At 43.8% G+C, this 24,783-nt stretch overlaps 1 protein-coding gene across 1 annotated transcript; it reads right to left on the minus strand.

Annotated features, from left to right (window-relative positions):
* Positions 1-4,953: 4,953 nt before the first annotated feature.
* On the minus strand, positions 4,954-24,129 carry prag1 (PEAK1 related, kinase-activating pseudokinase 1). Its single transcript, XM_031577478.2, has 6 exons — positions 23,883-24,129; positions 20,917-21,304; positions 19,182-20,731; positions 13,611-13,753; positions 10,400-11,298; positions 4,954-9,216 (listed from the first exon to the last, which is right to left on the minus strand). The coding sequence occupies exons 2-6, from the start codon at positions 21,169-21,171 to the stop codon at positions 8,116-8,118; spliced, it is 3,948 nt and encodes a 1,315-aa protein (XP_031433338.1). The 5' UTR covers positions 21,172-21,304; positions 23,883-24,129; the 3' UTR covers positions 4,954-8,115.
* Positions 24,130-24,783: the final 654 nt, after the last annotated feature.

A 24,783-nucleotide genomic window follows, 5' to 3' on the forward strand; every position in this document is an offset into this window, starting at 1 on the left:
CAAAAGGCCTCAACCTCCACTGCTGTCAGTAAAAGGACGGCCGTTGACTGATTACCAAAAAAGCATCCTTGGGGCCTTAAATACACCAACCAACGAGGATGAACACTTTCTGCTGAGCCTCTTGCCTGCATTCCAGAGGCTGGACAACATCACACGATCAAAGGTCCGCATGGGATTCCAAAAGCTTCTGCATGAAGCCGAATTTGGTGAATCATAAGCCTTGGATTTCATTACAACACACACACACACACACACCCACACACACACACACACAATGTAATGACTGTGAATGAAATCATTTCAAAGATGCATTTAGATTGTATGTTTTTTAGATTTTTGATTAATTTTTAGATTATGTCGTCTTGCCAATCGACAGCACCAGCTGGAGAGGAGAAATATGTTGTGAAGTTCTCCCTCACAGCCTAGGCTTCTCTCGAGGCATTGTTGCTGCCAAGACGATCCAGGTGCTGGACAGCACACTGCTCAACAGAGGATAGGGTGGGATGGTCTTGGTCTTCCTTTGTCTCCCAATGCAACAAGTTGTGGAGGATGCAGGTGGCTTTCACCACTCTCTCTGCAACCAGTGGAGACACCCCAAGAACTCTCCGGTCAAGACGCCACCGTGTTGCCAGAATCCCAAATGTGCATTCCACCATCCTCCTGGCCCGGGACAGCCGGTAGTTAAACACCCTCCTCTCTCTTGTGTTGTTCTGTCCTGGGTAGGGTCTCATCAGCTCCCTGCGCAGAGGAAACGCCTCATCTGCCACAAATACATGGGGGACTGGGCTCTGATCCTCAGCACCATGGAGAGGGACATCTGCAGGGAGCTGAAGAGTCTGGGAATACAAGGTCTTCCTTAAGGCAGACACAGCCAGGGTCCCTCCATCGCTGGATTTCCCATGTTGATAGTGTAGTGGCCCACCACAAAAAAAGTGGATGTATGGGAAACAGTTATACTATCAATACTGTTCATACTGTATATATCTTATTTATTTATAAATTACCACTATACATATGTACACACTCTGCTGAGTTCTTGTACTATGTGCTATGACAATGAAGTTGAATCTAATCTATACGATATATTTGTATTTATTGGAAGAAACTCACCTGAGACAAATACACAGCCTTTCTGTTGGGCTGATTGTCTCCCGCCAGTTCGTCTCTTGCTTAGCAATGTTTGGCCCCACCATTTGTAGTAGATGTTCGAACTGACACCTGCTCAGCCGAAAGTAGGTCTGGAAGCGCTGGTCATCCAGACACAACTCGCGAAACAGATGGTGGTATTCACCATGCGGTTTCCTTTTTTGGAGTATTTTGTGCACCCAAAACCTCCGCTTTGTATGGGCTTTTTTCCCCTCTTCATTCCACAACGCAGCAATAGCAAGAGCTTGACGTCTGCTTGAATTCATTTTGTTTTACGTTTGATGGCCTGGTTGCGCACGCAGCCCCGCTTAATAGACGGACCATCGCCCGGTTGCGCACACAGGCCCGCTTAGTAGGCGCACCAGGCTGTTTTGGCCGCCGCACTTTGCCAAGGCGTTTTTGAAGCGTCTGCCGTTTTAAAAACGTGTTTGGTGTGTTTCAGCCCTAAGTCTGCTGCAGGTGGAGTGGTGTCCAGGTGTGGGTGACTCCTCTCTTATTGACAGAGGGGATCAGATGCTGCCTGGCTGTCTCCCTTCCTCTCCTTTGGCATTTGGCTTTCTGTTGTCCGTGTTGCATGACACCCGTAGGCATTGACTTGAGCTACATTGTTGTTGTCTGCCTCACTATACTGACATTATTTATCCATTCTAATTGACTTATTATTGCCATGTTGCCATGCTCTGAGCCAAGAGTGCGTAACAAACGCTTGCAGAAAAATAACTTATTTTGCCTTCTGAAATATACCAGAGCATCCATGTTTGTAAGAAAATACTGACAAGATGTGTAATTATCCACTACATTCTTCAACCACCAATTGGTGTTGGATTGCTTTCAACTTGATGTAAAATAATATTCAATCAGTTGGCAATAAGCTGGTTTGGTCAACCCTCAGTGTGGGTGCAATAGATATACAATAACATTTTTAAATAAGAAATTGTTATATTGGCAACATACCTAAACAATGGTTCTATACAATGACTGATGCCATTTCATTCATGTGGCACTACCATTTATTAACAATAATTTACTTTTGAGACATGATTAATGTTTTGTGTTGCTGTTTGTGCAAAATGGTTTAAGAAATGCACATTCTGTTTTGAAAATGATAAGAAACTGTAGACCTAATTGAAAATTGATCTTGGATTGGGTGAATGTTTCAAATAATTGCACTGATGTTGTGTACAAATCCACATATTCAGCTTGTTTGTTTGTCAGTTTGATTGTTTTAATATAGTGAGTGTAACCTTGATGTATTAGTCTACCTGGGGTTTTGCAGGCTCGTACAGTCAACTAGTTACTTATTTACATTTTTACACACAATTTTTACATGTCACACAATTTCAGAAACTTTAACATAATATGCACCAGTAATTGACAAACAGTGCATCCTATTTGTTTAGTGGCAAACAACACTGATTACTTGCAGTACTACAGTACTACATGATTGATAGATTACTGCTTTCTAGTAACAGTAATAATCTCTGTATGACCTGGTGTTTTTTTTGTGCATCTGTCAGTGTAAATAACAAATGTACCTTCCTGTGAGGACTAAAACAGTGCATTAAAGCCGCAGTAGACCTACTCACGAGTTAGGTACCTAAGAGGCACGCAGACACTTTAGACAAACAACAGCCGAGCTGGCATATCATGCTGTGAAAGCATCTTGTGTATCTGTCTTTCATGTGATCATATCATAGTTAAAGTCAGTACTGCTGTGGGTGCCGGTTTGATAGGTGAAAATTCACCCTAGTTACCTCAGGACTCCGGAGCTGCATATAAGTATATTTATTAGACAAACAACAATTGCAATCGGGCTCACTCCCAGCACAAGGCTGAAAGTGAAGCAATGATAAACACATCGCACAAGGTTTATATAGACAGAAGTTGAGCATTCAGCAGGGAAAACCACGTGGTGGATTTCTCACGTCCGAGGCAAGGATGGAAGTTTTGCAAGGTTGGAAGAAGCACAGTTCGACCCTTCTTATCTCTTCTGGTCTAAACATGCTCTTGTACATATGCAGACTAAGTGGCACCTAATATTCTAAGTTACACACGCACACAGAAACACAGAAAAGCAATGTTTCTGTTTTCATAAGCACATGATTCATACAAGGAATTAATAATACAAGGCACTTGATTATTATATTCTTAAGTCATTAACAGTGTTTGGAAATTATCTCCATCACGGTTCCTTATTCATTACTTTTGTAGCTGTGCAACAGTATCTAGGTCTAGTATGTAGTGCCCTATATGACACTGTTATAGGTTGACTTGGGGTAGATACTGTACATACTCTCTTATACCTAGTATCTGATACTGCACCTGAAATCAAAGGTAAAGCAAGTGTAGATGATATCTTCATCATGAAGTCATGTGTAGATGATGTTAAAGATCTTATTTTGATCCCACTTTCCTAATCTCTCTAATATTTATACGGTTTTGTTTTGATGTTTTTTTTTATCTCAATCAGATTCTCATGTCTAATTCTCCAATTGGGGTGATTTGGAATATTATTTATTTGTTCCGTGTGTTTATTTGTTTTGTTCTATGTGGCTTAGTGGAAATAAATTCTAATGGAATATAATACTATTTAACCACAAACAAAAGATTCCACAAGTAAAATATGACTGTAATTAAGGTGTACACAAAATTTAATCACACACATGTCGATTTTGTGTATATATTTTAAAAGGTCTGAGAGATTACACCTGTATGTTAAAATGTGTGTGAATAAACCTGCACATTGGACTTTTGTGCTGAACGGATTTGAATTCCTCAACTTTTTCTGCAAATACTCAGAGTTATGAGACAGAAGTGCCAGCCACAATCTTGAGCAACAGATCCCCTTTGATTTGAGAGGAGATGTCGACTCTAAGCTTAAGACTTTGGCACAGAGATCCAAGCATTGGAAAATCATTGCAGGAGTTGGTCCGGTACCTACATGAATTAAGGTGTTGTACATAAAAAAATGCAATGAATAGAAGGCATTCCAGTTAACTGTGTGGACAAAACAGGTGGACATCTAAACAGTTTTAAGCATGGATTTAATAAACCATGGATTTAATAAACCATGGTTAAATCAAGACCTACTTCCATCACCATTTTCAGATTAGTTCTGTACAATATTACAGAAAAAAAAAAAAAAAGACTTCAACCATTGTTTTCCTGTGCCTTTCCAGATCTGTAGATTCTCAAGTTCCATATTTACAGACTTTCCAGACCGATACAAGGACCCTCTGTCTGGCATAAGACCATTCCTTCAGTATCCTGCTCCTGAAGCCCCCCAGCCCAGCACATCTTCAGTCTATCCTTGCTCCAGGCACACCTGATAGAAGTTGGGGTAATTGAAACGTTCTTTTAAACCAGGTGTGTCCGTTGATTAGCTGGCAATGAAAGTTCCAAAGCATGACATGATTTTCCTTTATTGGGACCATGTTTGATAGTTTACTTACAAGAGGCTCATTGGCTGTGAAAAGGGCTGCAGCACCACAATTAACATGGAATTAATGAGAATTCAGATGGAGATATGAAGTGGTCCCCCCAGTTACACCTCTAAGTCACCAGACGTGGACGCTTTAGCAACTGTTTGCAACGAGCAACGAAATGTGTTCGCTCCTTTGACTAAACAATACAATTTTTTAGGTTTTACCAAGGCTTTACTGACTGACTTAGTTTGTGAAATTTGCCGAATATGCAATAGCGGATTCTAATCCATTCTTCCTTTGTTAGCTACAGTAGCCTAACGACACAATTACATATTCAGATCACCATTCACTACGTAGTTGAAGACAAATGAGCAAGATCGTATTTGTGTGAAAGTATATTAATATTTATTGATAGATGTATGTGAGGCTTATACATCAGTTAGTAAATGGATACTTAGTTGCAAATTCCGTTGATGTCTACATGATGAGCATTGTGACAGCAGTAACATTAGGCTCACATAACTTCACAGGTCAACATTGTCTGGCGACAGCAAATCAAATGATCCTGGTCAGAACAAAAGCCCATGGCAGGGTCTTTGCGTTTTTTAACAACAGAAGCAAATCAGAGGATTCCACACAAGTGAATTGAGGGGAATTGGCAAAGCAAAGATAAAACACAGTCCTGACATACACGGAACTGAACAGCTAGCCAACTAGCCGTCTGTTGCACTGTTTTACAATGCCCACAACACACCCAACAAAGAGAGTGATTGTTTCACTTGCACATAGTCAGCTATGAGGAGAAATGATAAAAAGAATCACAAGGGAACATAGCCAGAGCACTATGAATACAATCAAATGGAGTGACTGTGGGACGGGTTGCATCAAGCTGACTGATCAGGACAGTTGTCCCTGCTATTCATAGTTGTGATATGGATGTTCAATTACCACAATAACTTTTAGTTGCAAGATGTGACTACTTCAACAACTGCAGTAATGAGACTTAAGAAACTTCAAAACAATAAATGAGTGCCTCCTGTCTAAAAACTCATTGCAAGTTGATGTATGTTCTTATGACAGCATCTGAGGGTTTGTTGTGTAACCTACGTCAGCCTGGTACACAGATACATGGAATCTTGAATCATTACAAAAAGGAAACAATAATGCCTCTGCCAAAAACATCAAATTGTGGTACAACTTTCAGCAATGTTTGACTGAATCCATACCTATCTGGAATAATAGTTACAGCACCTTCATAGACTAAGAAATGCAAAGAGCAGAACACGTTCCAGTTAATTGGATGGGCAAACCTGGTTAATCTTAAAAAATGAGACTTTAAGTATGAATCTAATCATTTATGGTTAATTCAAGAACTACTCTGATCAAAAGGGATCTTGGAAGAATTCTATACAAATCTAGTTACATTTCTGGAACGTATATGTGAAATTCAATGCCTCACAGAATGAGGGCTCAACACAGATTGGTGATTAATGGATTACATGTATTCAAATGGTAAAATGAAAATGCACTACAAAAATGTTGATACCTTTTACTGCTGGCAAGGGTCCGTGGTTATTACAAAATGTGCGAATATTAGAAGGTTTTTCATCCATATTAAGGTGAATCAACAGATAATTGATGAATATGCTTTCTCCAAATAGCCAGTTCACAACTCTACATGTGACAGTGCAGCAAGAACGTTTACGTTATAAGCACCAAATCATTCACCAGAATAATGCCTTGTGTAAGTCATGATCTTTTTTTTTACATTTAAGTCTAAAAATATCAGGTCCTTGAGGTACTGGTGGAACAGTTTGTCAGGTTGCCCATCTCACCACCACTCCACCTAATGTTCCTGACTAATGTCAAGATCAGCATTGGACATGGATGGTAGGCTCAGATAGCAGCAGCTGCTGGACCAGATGTGACCCTGAGTCCCAGACCCACATCAGAACAGGACTGCTCTGTGTCCATTAGCAAGTCAGATGCTATTGTAGGTCTCAGGTTCTCAGGTCTCCAACCCAGACTTTTTCCAGTCATCAGAGCCGCCAAACATTAGTTTCCATGGCAAGTCATATATTGAAAAAACAAAAACAAAAATAAAAACATTATTGCTTTCAATAAAATATTTTGCTTCAAATCCCCCAGTTGGAATTTGGATCAGACCTGTTTCTCGAACTTCAGGGCCGGATTATAGGACCCCAGGGCACTGAATTCATCCCTCCTTATGGTTTAATGATCCCCCAATCTACCTCCAGATTACTGCCTGGCCATGAAATACTGAAACAATGGAGTGGTGCCTGGTCAACCCTTCAGCTCAGATAACTAGGCCCTATATGAGGAGCATACACAGTGAATGGAACAGAGTTGCTTCAATAAGACAAAATGGGCCCTATTTTAAGGGCGAAAACGGCTGGCAGAAACGGCTTATTCCACCCGGTTGATAAACTACACTTCCCACCCCTACGTGTGGATTTTGTATAAGCGTGGCGACATATTCTTCTCTGACATCTGAATGTGCCAATCACCAACATCACTGCCCAAGTTGAGGCCTAAATCAATTATTCAGAACAGATATGAGATGGGCTATATTCATCTTGACAAAAATAACATTAGCTCCTCAAGGAATCCAAGTGAGCAAAACACTTTCTTCTCAAATTCCAAATTCCCAGTCCTGATGAACCGCATAACATTCAGTCTGAAGGGATGTGACTAGGGCATTTTAAAACAGGTCTGACGAAGCTACAGTTTTGTGTCAACAAATGTAACTTGTTTTGAACAACTGAAAAAGCATACCTGGTGAACATTCCAGAACCTGCAGCAATATTGCCATCCTCTTACACTGTAATATCATTGGACGCATTCAGTTTAAAGGGATTGCTCAACAATGTTTTGGTTGATTTATCCTTTCACTAATTAAAAGAGCTCCTGGCACTTTTAATGCTTGCTTTTTCAGCAACAGTGTCCATGCTCTACCGTCTCCGCCATCAAAATAGGGCCCTTTTTGTTTCAGTCAGGAAGACAATATATCGATTTTACAGTTTTTTTATATTTTATATCGACTTCACAGTTCATATTCATATTTCACATGGTGGAATGTGCCATGAAAAAATGTTTGGGATCCAGGAAATAGATTACTAACAGATTTAATTCTTCAATGGGTTCTCAAGGTTACAAAAATCATAAAAAAGTTTTCAGTGAACAATCATGTATAATGTATAATTCAGTCAATGCTAAGAAAATGTGAAATAAGACAAAGTCTCTGAATTCCAGAAGGGCTGCCGATACCATATATTGCGTGAACTTGAAAAGAGTAACCTCAAATCCTTAGCAACCAAAAAGGACCAAACTAAATAAAACTAAACCCAACGCTTACTTACAGTGTAGAAGACAGGAAATCTCCAGTATAGTGTCAACAGTGCCCCTCATTCACGGACATCACACACATACCTTGACACACACACACACACACACACACACACACACACACACACACACACATACCTTGATACACACACACACACACACACACAACATTTGAATTTCAGTGTGTGACTTTAAACGAGTATAGCAATTGGGCTGTGTGACACAGTGACAATGGGTGTGCAGAGGAGAAGTACTGACAGCAAAGCCAGTCCTCCAGCTCAGCGTTCCTCTCAGGTTCTAGAGAGCGCTCAGCGAACTTCATCATCAGCAGCGCACGCTTCACATCCAGCCAGTTCAGCAGCCCCTCCTGCGCATCCGCCCCTGTGCTCCTGCTGCTGCTGCTGCTCCTGCTGCTGCAGTGCTGCTCCATCAGGTCCCGCCGCGGGCCCCACAACAGGCTCTGCAGCACCCGCTTAGCGTCCTGGATGTGGATACGCTTGATGGGGTCGGACTGGAGCAGCAGGCAGGCCAGCCTCTGGAGGCCACTGGAGTACAGAGATACCCCTGGGATGGGGGGCAAATCCTCACAGCGGTACTCCTGCTCCTTCAGAGCTGGACTCACCTCAAACGGGTTGGGCTGGTGCAGTAGCTCATAGATCAGGATGCCAACCTGGAACTCGTCAAACTTGCGGTACTGGGCGGCCGACACGATCTCTGGGGCCAGTCGGGCGTGGTCCCGTTTGAGGCGGGGGTCGGTCCTGGCGGGGCCCTCGGCGCTCGGCTGCTTGGCCTTGGTGAAGTTGCTGATGAGCAGACGAGGGAGCTGCTGCTGCTGGGGGTCCAGAGCGCAGACAGCCCGTCCGTGGGGCACCAGCAGCAGGTTCTCCAGGCAAAGGTCGCGGTGTGTGACCCCATGTGCCTTCAGATGCTCTAGACCGTTGCAGAGTTGCAGTAGCAGAAAGCATATGCGCCGCTCATAGACTTCTGGCTGAGCTTTATGGAACGATATCCACCCCTGCACAAAGTCTGATGCACTCTGGAAGGGAACCTCACTGGTGATCACTACTACATGTTCCTGCTCACTCTGGGCAAGAGAGGGTACCATGGGTGAAGGGCCTGGTGCCCCGGGCAGCTCCTCGGAGGGCAGCATGCTCTGGGGCACACAGGCGAGGAAGTGGCCACAGTCTTGCTGCAGGTTGAAGTGGGGAGGCAGACTCTGCTGGATAGAGAGGCCGTATAAGTGGCCCTGCTTGGAGTCAGCAGAAGTGATCTTACAAATCTGCAGATAGAGAAGAGAAAGGTAGAGCGGGTCATTAAATCATTATTAAATACCATAGTACAAAAACAGCATTAAAGTTCCCACAAAAGAATCTGTTCAATCATGTACCTCAGTACCACTTTCACTGAAAGCCGTCATTTTGCCAGCGACATGCAAAGTTGGCATAATGTGGGAATAGCACAATATAATAATCAATATAAATTACAAAAACGTACTTACTAACTTGCATAGGTCTAACTTACATACGCCAATTAGTTCATATTAACACATCCTAGCAATTACCAACTGTTAAGATGGCTAGATTTAGATATCCAGGATAGCTACGTTAAGGATAGAGACCTTAACTATGACTGTCTTATGAATTGTTATAATAAACACTTTATTTGGATGGTCCGCCTACAGAGACTTTCCAGATAGTTTGTTGAAATTCAAGTTCAGTCTTCCTAATTGTTCACTAAACATCACCTTCACCAAACTCAAGCCCTAACCTCAACGATAGATTGTAGTTAACAGACATGCATTTCTGTGGTCCTTTTCATCACAAAATGTAAGCATTTATGTTATATGATTATATATAATAATATGATTAACGATCTGTTCTTGGGACAATATACATAGATTTATTTGCTTAAGCGTCAGGAGTGAGACCAAGCTATAAACACACTCTTTAATCTCTTTACAATTCCACCAAGTGATAATATATCGTGAACAAACAATGTAATCATAACCATTTGTGTGATTATAATCTGCCATCAAACACGTATACCTTTATTCACCTGACCACAGACAAAATTTGCAGTAGGCAAAGCACCGCAATCGCCAGATTACTTTCACTTTGTACGCAGATAATATGCTAGCACTAAACCGTACTGCCTACAATGAACGCAGTCCCTTCTTGACTGGTGTGAGCGAGAACAGAGAGAGGAGCAAACATTGGCACAGGTTTGCGGAACAAACGGGTTGTTACCCAATATCAAACTACATTGGTATAAACGGTATTGTCTCATCCTATACGTATCTCAGTTAAAAATATATCAGTATACCTTATATATAGTCAATATAGTGCCCAACGCTACTCACACTGCCTCACACACATATCGATAACCAGCCTACTTACACATTACCTTGCCTCTCAAGTTCATAGATCCCCTAAGATAAACACTTAAACACTACTGCTTGTTACCTTGACAGCATAGGGGCTGCTTGCGTCTGAAGCACAGGAGGCGGAGTAGTAGATGGCATCCCCTGCCTGGCAGCTGGGCGTGTTGCAGGTTAATTTGAAGAGGGACCAGTTGCTCTCGTCAAAGCGCAGGGTACTTCTCTGGCTCCGGGTGAAGTGATCTTCACACTTGATGGCCAGCCTGCGGAGAGACTCTGCGTAGAGCCCACCCAGCTTGGAGTAGATACCCTCTCGACTGTCCATGTTGCTCAGCAGGGTCTGAAGTTGCATGGTGGAGCCAGAGGAGGCAGGAGAGCTCAGCTGAGGGGAGGAGGCGGTCGTCACACTTCCACGGCCGTGAGTACCCAGCCGGCCCACCACACCCAACCTGGCCTCCTCCACTATGCAGGAGCGCAGGGGCCGGGTCAAGGACAGGGGAGGGTTCTCCAGGCAGTCAGAGGATGAGTGGAAGGGCCGTGCCGCCTCAGGGCTGGTGGGGGCACCTTCAGGCCCACAAACATTCCCCTCTGACCCATAAAATGGCAAGCGTGGTGTGCCTCGCATCGTCACCCTAGCCCTGGTCTCGCCAGGTGCGGACACTGTGCGGTTCACTAGTTTCTTCTCTGGGAGTGGAGGGGGCTGCAGTGGCCGGTCCAGGCTGTGGCTTGGGAAAGCGTCTGGGCGGGGGGAACTTGGGAAAGCGTCGGAGCGGGGGGAACTTGGGAAAGCGTCGGAGCGGGGGGAACTTGGGAAAGCGTCGGAGCGGGGGGAACTTGGGAAAGCGTCGGAGCGGGGGGAACTTGGGAAAGCGTCGGAGCGGGGGGAACTTGGGAAAGGGTCGAAGCGGGGGGAACTTGGACTGGAGACAAGAGGGCTGCTGGGAAATGGGGAGGGGCACAACTGTGCTGTGCCATCCGGCCCACCTAGAGAGAAAGAAGGTGATAAAATAAAATACAATACATTTGGTTTCATATTTCCAGTTTCCAGACAAAGCAAGGGCTAGAACTCATCATTTCCATATAGTCCTTAAGAACATTTGTCCATAATTAACAGCAAAGACCCTTTTATTATTTAGTATAGTATCTTTTGCTGGAAATCATATTTCCCCTGGAATCTTTATAATCCAAATATGAGTCCAATTCTTCGTACATTGCTTAATAAAAATAAAAATGTCACATATCCCAAATCAATTAAAGTAGGCCTTTACAAAACCAACTGTGACTTTAAATCCGTATGTGGCCCTTTTTCTGTTCACATGTTCTGTTTTAATATGGACTGCTGAGATCTGAGAAATCCAACATCAACATTAAAATACAGGTAAAACAGTAATCCATGTACAAAGAAATACAGAGAACTCTTTGTACATAATTACAAATGTCCAACTTGTATATTATGTTTTCATGAAAACACTCAAGCTGTTGTGGCTAAAGTCTGTGTGTACTTCTCTCTGACTGGCTTAAGTCTCAGAGTTCACTGGAGGCTCTGGCAAAATGAACAATACATTTTAAACAGTCTGACTAAGGACCTAGGGTAACGGTTTAACGGAACAACGCCTTAAAAAGTGCAGTATAGAGGATTTTACAGCGATTTATTATGAATCACGGTTTTTGGGCCACGGTAACAGTACAGTTTCGGTATCTTTATATTTGGGTGATGGTGACATAAATGAGACATTATGTTAGAAGTGTTTCCACTCTAGTAGCCAACAGTGGCAAAGCGATGCTTGTAGACTGTACTTTGTTTGTTTACAATCTTCCTAGCCTCATCATCGTATTGAACGCTGAATCCAAAAACGTTCCCACACAGGCTCCAGAGATGTTCTGTGGACCTGAACGTATGCAGTGTGCAGTTTGCAACACAATAAGCAAGCTTTGGAAATGTAAGGAACTGACGTATCATAATACCACGGTTCACGTGTATGTATTGAACCGTAGGGGCTGTACCGAACGGTTCGCCATAATACCATGTACTGCTGCGTCCCTACTATAGAGAGTGGGTCCTCTTCCATGAAGTCAGCCATGTTTCTACAGTAGCCCAGATGGCTCAAACCCAAACACTGGCACTGGAGAGGGCCTTTTGCGTTTGAATGGCTCCTGCTGGCCACCATAGCTTCTCCTACACACTTGGTAGAGGTATTCAGTTGGTTGCAATCTGCAGCCTCACCAATAGATGTCACTAAATGCTGCATCTCTAAGCACCTCTATCAACTAATACTTTTAGGACTGTATGTTCCGGAAGCACTCCTACCATGGAATCTCAAAAATACTTTTTTTGACCTAGGCGAAAAGATAGCAGAAGAATTAGGGAATAGTTGTAAAGTAGAATGGAGTGGAAAATGGGCAGTGTCACAAAAACTGAAATGGACCATCATGTGTAAAACGAATGGTAAAACGAATGGTCATGGCAGTACATGGTGGTGAAAAGTCTTGAATTTTCACCAGAAATAACTCACTGCCTTAAAAATGTGCATTATTTTTTGCGATGAAAAAAATAAAAAAAAGAGTCTTTCACCAATCCAATCTGGGTCATTCTGAGGGCATGATGAAGTGACTCACACAGGTCATCTGTAAATAGAGTTTTGCCTCCTTGAATTCTGGTGAGTGGTAAGTTTGATCTGTTGTTCATTCCAACGCTTTTAAACACACACCCTCCCAGGCCATACCAGCAGGCCCGAATCTTCATCTTTTGAACTTCTCCTTAATATTTAATTTGAAGAAAGATGTTCCATTGAGACAATCTCAGAACAACAGCTTTAAAATATGCTGAGGTAAGATCATGATTTCTTGATTAAGGTGTATAATCATTTCTCAAAGTACTTCCCAAAACCTTGAGAAAGTACAGACATTTGAAACAGTAGAGGATTCTGCAACTGTAATACCAGCATGAGCTTGCCTTTATGTAAGAGCCCTGAAAACTGACTTCCATCTCAGAACATCATAATTGTGTGACTAGTTTCCTGCTTTTGAGATCAAACACCCCGCTCCACAAAGCCAGCCCACCTCTGCTCCCTTTGGTTTGAAGGGTAATACCCAACTGGTCTCTTGATAAAGACTGACCTTGTTTGGGAAAAAAAAACAGCTACAGAACAATTTCCTTCCATTTAAATGGTTACAGTTGTTTAGAGAACATGTCTACAGATAGCCTCTAACTTCCGGTTGGCACAGGGGCAGGGCTCCATGGCTAATGATCCTTATACCCATCAGACAGAGTGATGTGGTTTGCAGTGTCCACTCACGTGCGTCAGGCGTCAGGCTGTCAGTGGAGGCAGTGGTCAGGCTGTTGGCCAGCCCTCGCAGAGACTGTGTCAGACTGTCCACTGCTCCCTGTTGGCTCACCCCATCCAGCTCCACACTGCTCCGGCTCATCTTAGGGCATGGCCTGCATAGACACAAAACACAAAACATTAAAACATGTTATTGAGTTCAGAACTGCACTTTTTAAGATCTCTTTTTAAAATCTTTCCTTTGCACACTTTTAGTATGGAAGTATATGGTTTAAATTAGCTGGTTAAAACTCTCCAAAGTCAACTACTGCAAAGACTGTTACTTATGACATCTAAAAATGCAAGTCATTATCCATCCATTTGCAAGCAACAAGATCTGTGTAGAAACTCTAAGCAGACAAGGATTCTTTTGCTCTCCTTCTATCTGCACTCCTAATAACTGGCCTCTTTCCTGTCGGCTGGGATAATGCAGTAAATCTTCCCCTCCAAGACAATTACTCTTTAAATGTTTTTAAAAGCCGTCACGGATATTGTAACAAAACCACAGGAAGAGGTGACTGACTTATGGCTATAAAAGGGCCATTGCAAGACACATGACTGGTTTCACTTCCTCCTTACGTTTGCTGCTTTTTCACTGATGGTTTCGGAAAACATCTTGCACACTCCACAGTGTATAAATAAAACTTCGCTTCATGCAATGTTTGCACAGACAGACACACACACACACACACACACACACACACACAGTGTGTTATATAGGAAAACTGCTGTGGGAGGCAGATATTACAGAAGTGTGCGGGAAGCTGTAATTAGAGATGCCAACAACGGGAAAGGATGGGACAGGAGAGGAGAGGAGCACCTGCTCGCTAGCCGTAGGTTCAACCATGCCATTGATTTACAACCATGCACCACCAAATCTGCACCATTCTGGCTCACATTCACCTCTAGGATGGCCTTGTCCATCTCAGCCTGTAGGCAATGGGAGTACAGATGGGTCACCACCAAAATCACCACCTTTAGTGACATCCATATTTATGGACGGCTTCATTTACAAGAAAGAGAGCCTGCGTCTCCCACCTTCTTGGTTTCTACTCCTCATTCTCTCTCATTATTCCTTCACTTAACTCTTCCCTTCTTCCTATTGCTCTTTTCATCTCTCTCCCCTTACTCTATCTGTGGCCCTGCTGGTTGTCCATTCTTCTTTCTCTCTTGGTGCCACACTTGGCCTCTCCACAAAGATCTCACAGAACATCTACTGACGCCAATTCTGTCTGCTGTGTGCAGCAGGGTGTGGTATGCACTGTCCATCCTGATGTCTCTGTGTGCAACAGGGTGTGGTATGCAGGGTGTGGTATGCAGTGTCCATCCTGATGTCTCTGTGTGCAGCAGGGTGTGGTATGCAGTGTCCATCCTGATGTCTCTGTGTGCAGCAGGGTGTGGTATGCAGTGTCCATCCTGATGTCTCTGTGTGCAGCAGGGTGTGGTATGCAGTGTCCATCCTGATGTCTCTGTTGGCAGCAGGGTGTGGTATGCAGTGTCCATCCTGATGTCTCTGTGTGCAGCAGGGTGTGGTATGCAGTGTCCATCCTGATGTCTCTGTGTGCAGCAGGGTGTGGTATGCAGTGTCCATCCTGATGTCTGCTGTGTGCAGCAGGGTGTGGTATGCAGGGTGTGGTATGCAGTGTCCATCCTGATGTCTCTGTTGGCAGCAGGGTGTGGTATGCATTTACATTTACATTTACATTTAGTCATTTAGCAGACGCTTTTATCCAAAGCGACTTACAAGGATGTATACACATTTTTTTACATTTACACTGATGGCACACTGCACATCAGGAGCAATTAGGGGTTCAGTGTCTTGCTCAAGGACGCTTCGACAGGGAATCGAACTAGCATGCAGTGTCCATCCTGATGTCTCTGTGTGCAGCAGGGTGTGGTATGCAGTGTCCATCCTGATGTCTCTGTTGGCAGCAGGGTGTGGTATGCGGTGTCCATCCTGATGTCTCTGTTGGCAGCAGGGTGTGGTATGCAGTGTCCATCCTGATGTCTCTGTGTGCAGCAGGGTGTGGTATGCGGTGTCCATCCTGATGTCTCTGTGTGCAGCAGGGTGTGGTATGCAGTGTCCATCCTGATGTCTGCTGTGTGCAGCAGGGTGTGGTATGCGGTGTCCATCCTGATGTCTCTGCTGGTTTCTCCGCATCAGAGCCTAGTTTATAGGTCTCTGTGGGTCTGCCACTCACTCCTCAAACCAGAGTCAGATTTACAGCATTATGACATGGCTTTTATGAAGGGAGTGCCATGCTCTGCCAGTCCAAGACCAACCCTCTGTAATCCTGCCTCTCCTCTGTTCGCCCATTCCTTACCAGGAAGTAATGCGTGTTTATGCAACCAAATCCCAGAGATCCCTTCTTATACATGACAGCTAGTAGCAGTTTACAAAGAGGCAAAGAGGACCCCTGGACATCATTTGATGGTACATGACAGTGATCGCCTACATTTCTCTCCGTTTAATGTGATGTGTTAGCACACGTCACACAGTCTCTCACAGTAACTAACTAATTTATCTGGAGAGATACAGGATAACACCCCACCCCCCTTTAAGATGGTTCTCTAGCTTATTTAGGAAGTCACAACACTAATTATAATTAATTATAAAAGTTCTGCATCCCCTGGTTGATCATAACACACACACACACACACACACGCCAATCTGCACTTGCAAGTATAATACACAAGATCTCTCTACATCTCTAACTGAATTTGAGTCTTAACCACTTAACTTTCCATAAATACAAAAGTACCAATTCAACACGAAAATACATGCTGTTTGCTTCAATTTGATAACATTAATATATTCCACAAACAACAACAACAACATACCTCTGCTGAAGGTGAGCACCGGAAAAGCATAGTCCTGCTCAGATGCTACTCAATCTTTGGTAAACCAGCATCATGAAATGAAATACCAGCTCTTTGAACTCCTGCTGTGGAGTATTTAAAGTCAACCTCCGCAAATAACATCACCGCACCACCAAATAAACCAGTTGCGTTACAGAAGCCACACACATGCACCTCGTCTTGAGTGCTAGTTCTCTTTTTGAACCTAGCAACTACATGCTATCAATTTTCATTCATAGAGTGGGGACACAGTAAGCCTTGAGGGCAGGGGGGTTGGCAGGGGACCCCGTGAGGAGCTGCTGGAGGGGCCAATCTGCTCAACAGAACTCACAGAACCCTTGCTATGCTTCTGTGAGACCCCTGCTGCTCACGGGTGACTAACTAACCTGTAAAACCCGCACAGACATGGAAAGGTAAGCGTATCATCTGATCTTGGAGCAGTGAATGCAACCCACACTGGGAGATAAGAGTGGACATCATTGCATCAAATGCATCAGGTCATTCCAAACTCAAGCCAAGGTTTTACCGGCTCAGTAGAGGGAAGCAGATTTCCAAACCATCTGGTTATTAAATGATTCACCGGCACAAAACAACCGGTAGCGTATAGCTCACAGCTAGCATGACTCGTTCTGTACAGTCTGTAGTCAACATGTGAAAACTGTTGACTCACCATTATCAAAAATTAAGTTTCAATATGGTGCAAATATACATTTGTTCTTGGAAGAAAACCTTTTGAATGGTGGTAATCTTTATGGAAAGTCTGTATGGAGTTATGACTTTAAAGCCCTTACCTTTTAATGAGACATTTTGCAAGGATTAATGTACAATGTACAATGCTCATAACTATGTGTGTGTGAGAACTTTTTGATTATTTCTTTACAAATCTAAAGGACTGTAAATGTCTTCTCAGCAGCTCACCCACTAGCAGATAAGAGTAAACTGCCAAAAGAATGTCTGCTGTTGGCCAAGACAAGTTCTTACATGTTCTCAGAGGGAGTATTTTTATCAGCTCCTCATCCTAGAATGTAATAATAGGGGGTACATAGGCACTCTCTAAAAACAAACACAAGGATCTTGAGAACAAACGGACCCCATGAACTCAACAACAGAGGCCCCTAAGGGCCGTGGAGCCCAATGTTTAAGAAGGGATGGGTAGACACTTTAGAAAGGGTGACTTTCACAACTCCATGTTCAAAATTGAGGATTATGCAAATATTTGACAACAAGTAACAGAAGGCCAAAATCTCAGTCATCCCCCAACATGACGCATCCTGTTAAAGTATTCTACGTCTAAATCAACTTTGCTCTGCACAGCAACAACACTGGAAAATCTGCTCCATATTTGACATGTCCAGCCAGATCTGGTTTATTTTAAAATGGTCATTTGACTACTTCACAACATGCTTTACAACCTCCCGCCTGGCTTGACCCATGGCTAGGTGTATAAATAATGAGCCTCTCATCCATATCAAAATAGCATTCTGATATGTCAGCAGAATATTAGAAACAACATGGGAGGAGGTAAAACCAGTTCAGGAAAGACCTGGCGTCTAGTAAAAAATAAAAAAGCCAACTGCATTGTTGGCAAAGAAAAATCTGTTTCACCTCATCTGAAAGGCTACCTTGTGAAATGTGTTTGCCAGTCTGTCTGTCACCCCTAAAAGTGAGCCGTTTTCCTTGTGTGAAAATTTGTAGCAGATTTTACAATTATAATTTCTGATGTCCATTTAACCATTCAAGGAAACGTATTGGTCTTCCCCCATTCATTTAGGTAGGAGCCTGTTCTTGTATTGCTGAAATAAATGCCTAAAGGAGTTACCAAGATGGCTGCAAAGTGGACAGACTACAGAGACTTTGAGGATGCTAAAACACCATTACAACTGGTGGGTGAAGGCATGAACATGTTCATAAGACTGAAGCGTGACATAATATATAGAAAGATAGAGGGTCTACTGTATTAGATGAGACACTGGCATTGTCCATATTATCAGTGAGACATCTTCCTCCAAAAACAAACTACGAGTTTAGTGCATATATCTGAATGAACATGTACACCACTGTCAGTGAAACAAGGAATTCATTATTAAAACACTGTGGAACATAGAGCACCATTTGGATGATCCAGGATAGCAGCCTTAATAGGCTGAACAATCTCAGAATGAAAAGGGAGGGGAAACAAAAGAAGAGGGCCAATGAAGAGATAGATTGTTCAAAGTACTGCCAAGAATTCTATCATTTGTCCACCAAGTGCACATGAGACTGGTTTGTTGGTGTACAAGAACCAGATCAGCTGAATGTATGACCTTAGCTAAAATGATACAGGGCATCAACCACTGCTTTTGAATGTTCCGGCTCAAATAACATCACTCATAGGATCTAAATATGAAATTTTGAAAAACGTTCAAAGATCTGTAATATGAAGCATGATTAAGAACAAAATTGTTAGCTTAAGCACAGCTTTTCCTGCAACATTATCAGAACACCAAAGGCAGTACCGTACAACAAAGACAAATAATAATAATTTCTGTTTTGAATGGCCACTAACCTTTTGCTGTGTGCCTATTTCTCCATTCAAACACATTACACAAAGCAAAAATCACTTTGTCAACTAGACAACTACCGGTCTACTTTTCCACAGAAAAAGTCTCTACAGACTGTAGCTCATGTAAACAAAAGCCATTTTACCTGTGCTGCTTCTTTGGAGGAGGTGGAGGTGGCGTGGCCTCCCGGTTACCAACCTTTCCTTCCGAACGTGAACGTGGGTGGCCATGACCGTGGATGAGAGATGCTGCTGTCGACCCTGTTGCCAACATGCTGCCACCCCAAGTGCCCTGCACGACTCGGACGACTGCCTGCTCCTGACTGGCACCATTGTCTGCGGTGCCCTCACTCTGCATACTGGAGTTACAGTCCTTGTTCTCTTTCCAGACAGCAGTCCCATTGGCAGGATGCTCACTGAGCCCAACCTTTTCAGCCACACCCTCCTCTGCCTCCTTCTCCTCCTCCTCCTCCTCTATGCGGACCTCTTGGGTCCAGGTGCTACTGGACAGTTTGTGCCTCCTCTCCATGCTCCTCTCCATGCCGCTGTGCCTCCGCTCCATGCCGTTGCCGGCCAGAAGGCCTGGAGACAGGCTGTTGGGATGGTGGGATTTGCCCACGGTGGAGACAGAGATGAAGCTTAAATCAAGAAGAGGGACAGGGGAAAGACTAGAGGCTCCCAGCTTTGGGGAACGGGAGTTCCTCTTAGGTGGAAGGGGCGGGCTACACTGGGGCTTGGGCTGAGGAAGGCCTGATGAGGATGAGGGGGTCTCCATAGGGAAGGTGGGCGTGGGCCACTTGAAGGTAGGACTGCGGGGGTCTTCAAGTGCAGTGGGGCTGAAGTGTGGCCACTGTGTGCTAACAGCTGAGTCCGGGCTGCTCAGGTAGAAAGTACGATTATTCTTCTCTGTGTGGGCAGCCATAACGGTGATGGTGGTCCTTTGACTCTCGCCAGCCTTGACCTCCTGCTCCGGCTGCTCCTGTTGCAGTTCCTTCTTCTCCCATTGTGGCCTCCTCTTTCGCTTACTGCTCTCTGCATAAATGGGCTCACCACTGATTGGCCCATTCTGTTCAATAGGGCCACTCGGACTGCTCTCTGGGCCAATCGGAAAAAAATCTGCAAGTCGTCCCGTGACTGAGTCAGTGCTGCTGTAGAAAGAGCAGGAGTCAGACAGGCTGGCAGGCCTTGAGTCTGGGCTGAGTGCGGGGGAAGGACGAGTGGTGCACAGCTCATAGATTGGACAGCTGGTGGTGTCACTGGAGAAGGCAGTGATTACATTGATCCCGATACCCAGAGGTGATGAGAGTTCCTGCTGCTGCTGCTGCTGCTGCTGCTGCTGCTGCTGCTGCTGCTGCTGCTGCTGCTGCTGCTGCTGCTGCTGCTGGCTTTTTGATGTCGACGTGTGATTTAGCCTGTCAATCTGTGGCCTGTAGGATGTGCTGCTTCCATTCTCCATCAAAGTTTGAGGGCCAGTGCCGTCATCCTGAGTTCCAAAAATGCTCCTGATGATTCTAGAGTCTTTCGGGATCAAGACACCAGGAGAAAAGCTGCTGGAATAATCTGTCTTCCCAGGAATAACATTCTGGAATACTGTCTCCTTCCCCACACTGCTGTAGGTGTTATTGTCGATGTAGAGTGGGCCCAAATCCAGAACTTTCTTCAGCTCCAATCTTTTCGTAACACTCTTCTCATTTGCCTGGAAAAAGAATTGCTGTTCATTGAGGAATTGCTTTTCCTAATCACAATAACATCTCACACAATAGCCATCGCATGCATGGGTAGTGACAGTATTATTTAGTGATTGTGTATGGAATCGATTTAAGACATTTAAAAGAACAGCTTTAATGTGAAATGACAGTTGACCCCTGTGGTCCCCTCTACCTGCTCTGTGTTCATGCGCTCACTAGCCTGCGTCTCAGAAGACTCCGAGCTCATCATGGTGGGCCGGACAGCAATGGTGGGCTTGGAGTAGGGTGAGGGAAGGGTCACGCCGCCATCGTCCTCCTCACCACCCCCCACGCTTGTCCAAAAGCTGATGGGAACGGTGCTGGCGCCGTGGGCACTACGTGGGTGGAAGCAGTTCTTACATGAGCCAGGTTTCCACACGTGTTCTGCAAACTCACTACACGTCGACATCTTCCTAGGCAATGGGGTCTGCCTCCAGGTCAGTGCGCAGCCGACCCTGATAAGATGAGGCAGGGAAGCTTTGACATCATGCCCAGTGTTGCAGACTTTGGATTTGGGCAAATACTCTGGTTTCAGGGTTCACCTGCAAAGAGACAATACTAACTTCAGAACACTAATCAACACCTGAATCTGAGCAAAGGAGGAATTGGAGAAAACAACATTTACAATAGGAAATTCAAAACTGTGATGAGTGATATAGTAGAAATAGTAATATTAACTTTTCACCACAAGATCATTGGCTGCCATCTAGAACTTACGAAAGAAAAACAACATATACACTGGTTAAAAAAAACAAAAAACTAGCTTCTTTAGAACACATTCCATATTCTCTGTCTCTGGGCCGCTCATTGTGGGATGGCTGAGGTTTCAAAGAGAATTCGGACTCATGACGGCAGTGAATCTCACCAAGCAGTGGGAATCAACAAACAGCACCAACATCACTTGAAACCCTCTGCCTTTCTTTCCATTCATTTCGTCTGTATATACCAGTTTACCACAAACATAACAAAGAACAATCGGATTAACTAATTACATTTTTTACAATGATAACTTCTTATGTAGCACTGCAAAAGTGTTTTCCATCCTAACAAAAAGTGCTTATCTGCAGTATATCACAGGGCAATGTGTAGGCAAACAGTGAACAGGAATGTAGTCATACAACACAGAAGGAGAATTTCTCTCTATGCTCAGAGGATGAACTGCCTTTATTACTCCTGCTGCCTTCCACTTTCAGTCAAGAGCCCTCCATGGACTTGGACACACTCTTATGTCTGTCACTTTCTTAAACCTTCCCAATTAGAGGCATTTAGTGTATGTCCACCCCTTGGGATTTCCTGTTAACATTAGGACCTGAACTCACTACTCAAGTCCAGAAGGTGTAAGGGAAGTGAAGGGCTAGCTGCGGCGCTCTGAACGTCGGTATGCAGGGAATGTGAGAGGCGTGAGTCACATGGGGGTGAGTCTCAGCAGGGGAAGCCCTCCCACACCAGACCCTGAACGGCACAGGGTGAGAAAATCAACACAGCCAGCGGCCAAATTTGTTCTCTGTTCCTTCTGTGGTTCACCGTCTCAATCTACACAAATACTTTGGGGAAAATCATACCAAAGGTAGCTTTCAGACACACAGATTTTTCTTATTCTGTAGTTCTCTCTCTCTCTCTCTCTCTCATGCACACACTTTTACTAAATTTGCCCTCACAGGTATCTGTAGTTTAACTTCAGACACTTCTAATTAATCAAAACATAAACACCACCTAATAATATGCTTACTGGATGTAGATCCAATTACTGAATTTGAAACTCTTTGACCTATGATTTTTGAGTTTTCATTATGTAGGCGGTTCCCTGACACTGAACGGCAAATCAAGGTGTCTAAACCAAGCAAGACCAAATCCAGTACTGTAGTATCCTTCATCAGTAGATAGAAACCTCTATGGGAGGTAACCACAAACAAAACATTAGGAAATCACAAGCTGTTAAGTCTGAGGTCTCCCAAGACCTCACAGATTATCTCCAGTCTTAAACTTTGTACTCTCTAACTTGAAGTGTCTAACGGTGAGGAAAATAACAAAAGCAGTCTTTCATGTGGACATAGTCTGGTGTGGTGAAGCTAGCTTTGCTTTGACCCTTATACTGCCATCCTTCATGGCTGATGCCCCCAGGGTGAAGTCTGAGGGCAGCACCCTAAATGACTACATGGTGTTTACTCAAGGATATGTTTTGTGAGATATGCTTATGTTTGACTCACTGGCAACAACTCTGAATTGTGAATAGGAAAAGGTAGGCTAGGTCTGCAAAGTTGACATCATCACATCATTATCAGATCGTTAGAAATTATGTTTCTTGGAAACAACTCAGTCCGGTTTGGACTCTAGTTTTGACTCGTAACTTTGACCATCATTGTTAGTATGGGTTCTCTATAAATTGGCCTAGGCTACCGACATTGATGTTGCGCATTTGTCAGTAAAGAGCCTCCGACTTACAGTGATTTGAATGGACATTGTTTACACACATGCATTTGCCACATTCGACAATTAAAACGGATCTACATCATTCTGAATGGGAAATTAATTTCCAATAGAAACTTGACCTTCAAAATGTGATAATTAACACATTTATCGCGCACTCACTAACCCAAATCTAAGTACGGACACTGCGATGTTTGTAAGTGTACTCAAAGTAAATAAATTAAGTACTCAGCCACCTGTTCGTTTAGTTTTCTGTGCTGCCCAAGTGTTTACACGTGGTTAAATTTTCGGTGTAGGTGGCAGCCGTTTGTTCCTGCCAAGTGGTAAGCCCCTGGAGTCTGCCTATTGAATCTGGGTCCCTGATGGGCTGCCACGATCGTACTACATTCATCAGGCCTAGCTTTCGCAGGAACGACAGTTTTGTACCCCAACTCGCTTTGTATGAAACAGTGCACATACAAGCTTTGGACAATTAGCATCTCGCTCTCGTCCAGTTAGGCTGGTAACATAGGCAAAACGTATTTGAAATCAACATTAGGCTTCCACGCGTTGCTTCATCCTAAGCGCAACGCTAAACAGACTGGTCAATTCTTCAAAACAAATCCAGTTCACAGTGGGAGTCTGTAAGGAATACAAAAAAACACATAACGATAGCCTACAACAGTTATTCTCCCCGTGCACCACTGGGCTTACCTGTGGACGACGTGCCTCGAGACAACAGCCTGTATGGAATCAGCACTGCCATTACGGTCTACACCTTAGATTTCAGTAGGGAAAAGACATCAGACTGTAAATTACACATCCGACCGACCGCTGACAACTAGCACGGCGAGGGAACCCCCGAATAGTCCAAATGATCGGGGAAGTATGGTCTGTGGTGGTTCGGAACAGTGAGCTGAAACTCCATCCGCGAGAGGGGAGGAGCTCTCTATGTATCTGAATGCTACCAAACCTGCTGACGTTTAAAGAGGGAGAGAAGTTTATTTTCTATGCTAACGTCACAAGAATTTCGTTTTCTTTGTGGTCTATTGGGATGAGGCTTATTTTATTCAGAATATATATTTTCACGTTATGACGTGATCCGACATATTCATAAAATAGCACGTATAGTAACCAGGTATCCAACAATTATGATTTGGGAACAAATTGAGCTAGCCTAAACTGTCGAGAATCTGAGTAGTGATGTAGCTAGGTGTCGTTTTTCAGACGGTTCGTATCTTAAAGAAATATTATTTGTTCAGAAAACTGGAACTCTTCTTCACATAATTGCTCCAGTTGTCTTTTGTTCATTCAGTTAAAACTGCGTGACGGCGTACATTACACATATCTGGTACATTACGCATATATTTTTCATATTACAGCTGCCCGGATTTGCATGCTACTCAGTAGGGCTGACATATCCTCATCAGCAGCCACGGGGGAGAAGTGAAAAAGTAGCCTGTCATGTGGAAGCCTGTGCCATTTTGTCAGGCTGACCACTTTCTCCCTCTTGATGATGACATATTTTACAGGAGGAGATGGATTCCTGGATTAGCCTACAGTATATCCCAGACTCTTACTACAGTCTCAGGTGTCTCTCTCTCAGTGCATTGGG

This window comes from Clupea harengus, chromosome 12 (genome assembly GCF_900700415.2).
Source record: "Clupea harengus chromosome 12, Ch_v2.0.2, whole genome shotgun sequence".
Classification (NCBI taxonomy): domain Eukaryota; kingdom Metazoa; phylum Chordata; class Actinopteri; order Clupeiformes; family Clupeidae; genus Clupea; species Clupea harengus.